This window comes from Cervus elaphus, chromosome 13 (assembly GCF_910594005.1).
Source record: "Cervus elaphus chromosome 13, mCerEla1.1, whole genome shotgun sequence".
In the NCBI taxonomy this organism is placed as follows: Eukaryota; Metazoa; Chordata; class Mammalia; order Artiodactyla; family Cervidae; genus Cervus; species Cervus elaphus.
In genome coordinates this window covers 70,298,579-70,307,500 of record NC_057827.1, presented here as the reverse complement: position 1 = coordinate 70,307,500, position 8,922 = coordinate 70,298,579, and the positions used below count along the sequence as shown (strand labels likewise).

The following is an 8,922-nucleotide window of genomic DNA, read 5'->3' as shown; positions in this document are numbered from 1 at the left end:
ATGGTGGTGGTGGTGGTGGTGATGGTGGTGGTGGTGGTCTGGATGCTGGTGATGATAGTAGTGCTTATAATGATGATGTTGATGGTGATAATCTCGATGACGGTGGTGATGGAGATGGTGATCGTGGTAACAGTGGTGGTGTTGATGCTGGTGATGATAATAGTGATGGTGGTGGTGGTGTTGATAATGATGGTGGTGACCATGGTGGTGGTCTGGATGCTGGTGATGATAGTAGTGTTTATAATGATGGTGATGGTGATAGTACTGATGATGGGGGGTTGATGATCATGGTAGCAATGATGGTGAAGGTGGTGGTGATGGTGATGGTGGTGGTGGTGATGGTAGTGGTGTTAATAATGATGATGGTGGCAGTGCTGCTGATAATGGCAGTGATGGTGATGATGGTGTTGACAGTGACAACGCTGATGATGACAAGGATGATAGTCATCTTTTATTAAGCACCAACTGCATGCTTCCCAGGTAGTTCAGTGATAAAGAATTTGCCTGTCAATGCAGGAGATTCAGGTTTGATCCCTGGGTCGGGAAGATCCCCTGGAGAAGGAAATGGCAACCCACTCCAGTATTCTTACCTGAAAAATGGGACGGACAGAGAAGCCTGGTGGGCTACAGTCCACAGGGTTGCAAAGAGTTGGACATGACTTAACGACTGAGCACACAGCACGCTAGGTACTTCCCAAGTGTCGACTCATTTGGTTCTCATGGCCATTCAGAAAGGGGCATGGCAGTTCTTCCCTCCTTGGAGGAACAGGCTTCTCGACATGAAATGTTCACCTACGTGGGCAGACACAAAACTGGAGCCCCCTCGGGGCTCAGGCCGGGCCTTATGGTATAGACTAGGGTGTACAAAGCACTCGTCCCTGTCCTCTGAACTCCCCCAGCCAGTCTGTCACGGCCCCCCATTTACAGATGAGCAGAGCGGGCCTCAGAGGGATTAAGTGACCGACAAAAGTCAGTGCTCCATCAGGGAGTGGGTGGCAGGTGTGAGAGGCAGTGTCGTGCTGGGGAAGAAGGGCAGGCAGAGTCCCAGCCACTCAAGAACTGGGGGCCTCGGAACAACAGTCAGAGTCACCCTTACCCACCTCACAGGGGCTGGGGAGACGCACCAGTGCCAGGGAGCCGCTGGGTGCTCACTCAACCCCATGGGGTCTGACCCTGGCCCATCGGCACCGGGCTCCTAGCCCAGGGCCCCGGCCCTTCTGGCCAGATCTCCAGGACTGTGGGTGGGCTCAGGCCATGGCCCAGGACATGCAGAGCATCAACTGCAGACCCAGGAAGGGTTCCAGCATCCACCTGGGTCAGCCCAGCAAGCCATGAAACGGTTAAGACCTCCCAGCCCCGAAGAATTGGCTCATTATCATTTCTAATATGATCGATACTCACCAGGCATCTGACAAAGCAGCGCTCAGCCCTCATCCCACCCTCCATCACATGAAAGACCCTCTGAGCTTCTGCGGGCCCCATTCAGGCCAACACCCCCGCCGCAGGCCTCATCTCCACCCTGCTCCGCGTCAAATCGAGGGGAAAGATGCGAATCGATTGCCCATCATTGATCAGCTCTTCGCCCTCCGTCCCACTGACACTCTGTCACCCCTCCCCCACCGCAGCCCGGCTAATGGGGTCCCTGGCTCCCGTGCAGGTGGGGGGCCTCTTGAAAGGCCCTGATTGCTCTGAGGCTCTGAGCACTGAGGGGCTGCCAACACAACATATGCTGCCCGCCCGCCAGCTTTGTCTGCAATAATAAAACAGGATTTCTCTTCCATTCCAGCCCTGAGTCCAATTTATCAAGCCCAGCGCTGATAATCTGCTTCCCAGTGCTGGCCGGGCTTGGGGGATAAACAGAGGCAAGTGAATACGGAATTACCGTGATCAGATCTCTCTGGGTCTCGAACAAAAACCACATTAGGCTCCTCGGAACAAGCGTCTCCATCAGCGCAGACACACAGGGGCAGGAAACGGAGGGCGGGTCCCCGAGATGGGACCGCGGTCCTCTCACCGCAAGAGACAGAGAAGACGCAGCGAGAGTCCCAGGCTCCTTCGGGCAAGTCCTCTGCCACCCGAGCCTCGGCTTCCCAGCGGGGGCGCCAACATCAGGTGGCTGGGCGCCCTCAGGGAGAGAGCTGGGCAAAGGGTCTGAACCCAAGCCTGGCACCCGGTAACCGCTCCGTAAGTGGCGGCCAGCGCGCCTGCCTCTGACGCTGCAGTGGTCCCCACGAGGCCGTCCCAGATCCCAGCATAGTGTACATGGCACACTCACACACATGACATTCACACACACCGCATTCCACGCACACCGCAATCACACACGGCACACTCACACACATGACATTCACAAACACCACATTCACACATACCGCATTCACACACACGACATTCACACACACCACATTCACACACAAGACATTCACACACATCGCATTCACACACATGACATTCACACACACCACATTCACACACAAGACATTCACACACATCGCATTCACACACACCACATTCACACACATCACATTCACACACAAGACATTCACACACATCACATTCACACACATCGCATTCACACACATCACATTCACACACAAGACATTCACACACATCACATTCACACACAAGACATTCACACACACCACACTCACACACATTGCATTCACACACACGACATTTACACACACTGCATTCACATACAAGACATTCACACACACCACATTCACACACACCACATTCACACACATCACATTCACACACAAGACATTCACACACACCGCAGTCACACACATTGCATTCACACACATTCACACACATCGCATTCACACACATTCACACACATCGCATTCACACACATCACATTCTCACATACCGCATTCACACACAAGACATTCACACACACTGCATTCACACACATCGCATTCACACACATCACATTCTCACACAAGACATTCACACACACCGCATTCACACACATCACATTCACACACATCACATTCACACACAAGACATTCACACACACCACACTCACAAACATTGCATTCACACACATTCACACACATCACATTCACACACAAGACATTCACACACACCGTATTCATACACACCATATTCACACACATCGCATTCACACACATTCACACACATCGCATTCACACAGATCGCATTCACACACACTGCCTTCACACACACCACATTCACACACACTGCATTCACACACATTCACACACATCGCAGTCACACACATCACATTCTCACACACCACATTCACACACACCACCTTCACACACACCAGATTCACACACACCCCATTCACACACACTGCCTTCACACACACCACCTTCACAAACATTGCATTCACACACATCACATTCACACAGATCGCATTCACACACACTGCCTTCACACACACCACATTCACACACATTGCATTCACACACATTCACACACATCGCAGTCACACACACCACATTCATACACACCACCTTCACACACACCATATTCACACACATCGCATTCTCACACACCACATTCACACACACCACATTCGCACACCCCATTCACACATACCGCATTCACACACCCCATTCGCAAACACCACCTTCGCACACATTGCATTCACACACATTCATGCACACCGCCTTCGCACACCCCACATTCGCACACCCTGCCTTCGCACACCCCACCTTCGCACAGGGCCCGTGCAGCCCACCACCCGGCATGTGCCCCATGGCAGGGTCAGTTTGCAGCTCCACTTGCCCGTCTGAGGCCACCACACCCGGAGACGCCCCGTGCAAGCCCAGGGCAGGGGTCCCCAGCGGCGGGCGGGGAGGAGGCAGAGCTGTGGGACTCCATGCCAATCGATGCCCACCTGTGTCAGGCATCACCGGGGGCTCGATAGAACATCTCAACAAACGCTCCCAGACAGGCAAGCTGGAAGCCGATCAAACACCGTAAATAGCGCACAGCCAAGGCCACGACTACATCGCCGCAAAGCAAATAAATCCCAGCCCCCGCCGGAACCGCAGCAGCCCGGTAATTTATGCCGTCTGCCCCGCAGAACTCAGTTAGCTCCCTACTAGGTAATGCTCGGGATTAGCAGGTCGCTTTGTCAGGAAAGACGGGAGAGTGCGCGGGGGAGCCACAGCACGCTGGAGTCGGGGGGGCCTAGGGACGGGGCCCTGCTCATAGAAGGGACAGGACGGACATCTCTGTGCAGCAGGTGGCAGGGAGGCCTCATTGACGCCCTGCAGACAGCCCCCCGCGGCCCCCCGGTGTCCCTGACAGTCCCATGCGTGGGCTGACTGGGGAAGCACCGCTCAGCACGTTTCAGCCTAAATGGAGATGCCGTCCAGCAGGCGGGCAGGAGCCGCTGTCCATGCCCGCTGGGCGGGAGGGCAGGCAGGGAGCAGGGAGTGTGGGCACCCGGGCTGAGCAGCCCCGGCCCCTCCTCACGCCAGCCACAGTCAGTGGGGCCTGTGGGCACAGGGCGGCCGCAGGTGGGCACCTGGGAGGGGCATCCAGCCCTGGCCCGAGCGCCCCCGCCTGCCCGGGGCCCCCCAGCGCCCCTCACAGCCTCTCCATGTGGGCTGCATGTCGTGGAAGGGGCCCCTGGCTGTCCCTCTGTGGCTGCGGCTCCCTGCCTCTCCCAGCCTCACTGCGGGCCCCACCCCGCCTCCTGCCCCTCTCCATGGGTCTCGGCTCACAGTCAAACTCCTGAGACAAGAACCCGGCCGCTGGATCAGGGGGCCCTTGCTAGGGACATCTGGGGCCAGCCTGTGGTCAGAGCTCAGACTCAGGGGCCAGACATGGTTCAACTGAGTTCATCTACTCATCTGTAAAGGAACCAACAGCAGCACCTGCCCAGAGGGTGGGGTTCAAGTGAGCTGCAGCGCCCAGCACCACACCCGCTCACAGAAGTGCCAACTGTGGTCACCGTCGGCCAGCTAGGCTTCAACCTTGGCACCACTGGCAGCCTGGGAAGGCAGAGTCGGGCTCTGGGAGCACTGGGAGACTCCTGTGGCCGCTGGCCTGGGTGGGGAAGGGACTCGGAGATCACGACTCAGGGGCACGATGGCTGGACCAGAGGCCAGGCGTGCTGGTGTCCCCTCCAGCTAGAGTGCACCTGGGGCACGACCCTCAGCCTCTCTGAGTCTCCGGTCCCCCTCCATCCACCCCCTCAGGGCCACGAGAAGTATCTAATCTTGTCACCCTGTGAAAGTCCTTCTGTAACTCCATCATCTCTAGACTGACGTCCAAGGCCACTCAGCCCAGCACCCAGCTTCTTTCCCAGGCTCTGCATCCTGCACCCCATCATTGTGGCTCAGGATCCACGCTCCAGTCTTGCCGAACAATTTGTTCTTCCCGATCAGTTCCAAATCTCCGTGCCACTCCCTCAGGTTTCCTGTTTCCAGCTTATCTAGTGAACTCCTATTGATACAGCACAACTCCATCCAGACGTCCCCTCCTCTGTGAAGCTGTCCATGATTCCTATAGGGAAACCCTCCCTTGAGCTTGTGAGAGAGGAGACCGGTGCTACTCTTAGCCCAATGCTCCTTTCTAGGAAGCACTCCCAGCTCTCCACGTCCACAGCTGTTACGAGAGCCGCTGTGTCAGTCCAGAGTGGCCCTGCCACCCCAGCCCCAGCTGATTAATCCTGAGAGAGTCACCTGATTCAAGTTGGGACAAGCGGAGCACTTCACTGGGATTGTTGGAGCTGGGAGAGAAAAGTCCGTCTCTCTCTTACACCAAAGGTGTAAGATGTAACGTTCAGGATCCTCCAGCCACAAGCTTGCCACAACCTGGAACAAATCAGGAAGAGACCCAAAGCCCAGCCTGGGAGGTAAGGGGCCAGGTGCTTCCTGCAGACTTTGGGCTCGGGTCCCAGTGGCCCTGGAAGCCCAGTCCCTCCTGCCCTTCCCATTCCAGGGGCTCCAGCTGTCTTTGGATTTCACAGCCCAGGTCTGGTCCAGGGACCTCAGCCACACCCATTGTGAGTGCTTCTGTCCCTGCCAACCAGAGGTCCCATCCCTGGGACACAGGGGGCCCCTCTCCTGCTGACGGCCCCTCAAGAAGGCTCAGTGCCGACCCTTCACTCACACAGGCTCTGCAAGGCCCTGGAACTCACATGATAGCTTTATTTTCGTTTTGATTCCTTAAACACTCCGCCCCCGCCACCAAATCACATACGCTTCAGGCCCCACCGGGTACACCCCCAGCCCCGGAAGTCTGTGAGTTCCCCGGGACTCGGGACTGTGTCTCGTGCACCTCTCAGGCAGTGTGGACACATCCCCACAGGACCATAACGAATTTCATGCTTCCTGGCCTGGCCCCTTCATAACACACGTGAGCACACATAACACACATAAGGCACGTGAGCAAGCAGAGACGCAGAGCTGGCGGCATCTGCAAGTCCTCTCTACAGCCATGTCACGGCAGAAGCGGGTCCTTAGCAAGGAGCCAGGGACCTGCTCACACTCCAAGCCGTTCCTCATGGCAGGGTCGTGCCCACCCCAGGTCCTCCAGGGGGCTGTCTCATCAGACCACTGACCCCAGCAGCCAGGGAGACCTGCCTGGGTCTGGCCTGAGGAGCCCAAGCCAACAGCCCCCATCCCCTGTCTCCCGCATCTCTGAACAAAAACATCATGCTCACCAGCGTTCCTGCCACTAAATCAAACACTAATACACTCCCCCTAATTTCTCTAAGACAATGTTAGCCACACAAAATGCAACGTAAATGTTAATAAGACACGGCTGCCTGGAAGCCGAGGGGCAGGCGGCCGGGGAAATGGTAATTTATCGCGTGTTTGCCGAGGCAGGCCAGGCGCACACACCAGGGACAAGTTGTATCTTTAACTTAACGGGCTTCCTCTTAAAGGCACAGAAGCCTCTCCCTGGAAAAGCGGGCTCCTGGCGGGTGATGGGATCTGGGCACTGGGGGGTCCCCTGCAGCTGGAGAGACACATTCACACGGAGGCTCAGCAGGCGGATGAAACCTCAGCAGCAGGGCTGAGACAAAACGTGGGTCGGGGAGCAACCTCATGGGCACCCAGCTAATTATTATGGGCGCACAGCCCATCGTTATGGGCGCCCACCTTGTTATTTCAGCTAATAGCTCCGGATCCTAGAGGCAGAGGCAGACGAATGCCCTGCATCACCCACAAGAGCAGCCATGAGGCGTGCAGAGCTTCGCTGTGATCATGTATGTCCACTCACCACCAATGCCTGGTGTCGTGGGCCTTATTAACCCAATCTGCAGATGAGAAAACTGAGGCTCCGGAGAGCATACGTCACTCCCCAGGATGCAGGTCAGAGGTAGGATCTGAAGGAAGCCTGCCTGCCAGCCACATCACCCACGGAGCCCAGGGCCCAGGAGGAAACATGAATGAGGCAGCCAGACACTCACCGTTAGTCCTACTTGGTCCGGGAAGGTTGGGAGCCTCTCCCAAGGTCACGCAGCAAGGTCAGGCTACTCAAGCCCAGTGTCCTCTCCTCAACCCTAGGCTGGGGTGGGGATGGGGGGCTGAGGAAGGGTGAGTTCAGGCAGGCATCCGCTTCACCATCTGCAGGGCCCCCCACTTCCTGGAGCCCCCCTCCAATGTGCGTCAACAGCTCTTGGGGCCCAGCCCACCCCTGGCGTCCCCCCGCCATGGTCCCCCTTGGCAGAGAGCTGGCCGGGACTCCTGGGACCAGGGAGATCACCTGGACCTGCTCCTTCCACCTGCCTGGCTCAAATCCTCAGCATCTCCAGATGAAACCACATCCGGCAGGCCAGGGCCGAGTCATCCAATGCCCAGGGTACCCACAAAAAAGGTGCTTCTGCTGTCCACAGCTCTGGCTCCCCCAGCCATGGGGACCACAGTGTCCTCTTTGGCCCAGGAGTCCACACACCACTGGTCACAGCCACCCATCCCCTGCCAGGGAAGCAGGGCTGAAGGCACCAGCCAGACCATCTGAGGAGGTGGACTGAGCCTCTCCAGACTAAGTGGACTAAGCAGAGACTAAGCTCCTGCCTGGACCCTGGAGAACCCGGGCCAGGTCTGGAGACCCCTGACTCAAGGCCAGCTGTCACAGTGTGACCGGGGGTGTCTGAGACAGGGCAGCCCTCACCCACAAAATGGGGTTAGGAAGCCCACCTTGCCAGCCAGGAGGGCTCAGTTGAGGGAGCATGTGCCAGGCAACTGGCCAAGTCTGTGGACAAAGCCTGGGCCAGCCAGACAGTCTGCAGAGCCCCTCCCGGGCATCCCACCCCCTCGGGTCACCGCGGGCCACATGCTCTGGTAACCAGCAAGGTCGCGCCATCTACAGTGACATCCAGCCTCTGGACCACAGCACCCGGCCCAGATTTCCCTTCGCCAAGCTCCTGGACCAAATCAGATCTAACCCCCACCAAGCTGCCTGCTAGGGTGAGGGAACAACCAGGGAAGAAGATGATCCATAAATCTTTTTGGAGAGATTCCCCAGATACCAGAGCCCAGAGTCTCCTGGGAGATGAGAGTTCACAGAAACAGGCTGAGAACCAAAGACAGGGGCCTCATCCACCAGACAACAGACACACGTACACACACACGTACACACATGTAAACACATGTATATACACACATACAAAAAACACAACACACAAACACATATACACACATGTACACACGGGTACAGCCATACACACGTGTACACACACATAGACACACATACAAACACATGCATACATATATACATATACAAATACACAGACATACACATGCACACACACAAAAACACAACACATACACACATACAAATGCACACACAAACACGCATACACACATACACATACATACACACGCATATACACATAAAATGCATGCACATGCATGCACACACAAAAACCATGCATATACATACATGCAAATACATATGCATGCACACATACAAAAACACACGCAG

At 56.2% G+C, this 8,922-nt stretch overlaps 1 protein-coding gene across 1 annotated transcript in view; it reads right to left on the bottom strand.

Moving 5' to 3' along the window:
* The window catches only part of LOC122706442 (basic proline-rich protein-like), a gene marked incomplete at its 3' end in the record, with an annotated part of 3,460 nt that extends 1,196 nt beyond the window's left edge, over positions 1–2,264 (bottom strand). Inside the window, exons 1-3 of the mRNA XM_043921570.1 lie at positions 2,171–2,264; positions 2,015–2,086; positions 1–45 (exon numbers count right to left, since the gene is read on the bottom strand). The exon at positions 1–45 is cut by the window's left edge and continues 1,196 nt beyond it. Coding sequence (XP_043777505.1) covers positions 1–45; positions 2,015–2,086; positions 2,171–2,264 — 211 coding nt within the window. The remainder of the gene's footprint in view (positions 46–2,014; positions 2,087–2,170) is intronic.
* Between the last annotated feature and the right edge of the window lie 6,658 nt (positions 2,265–8,922).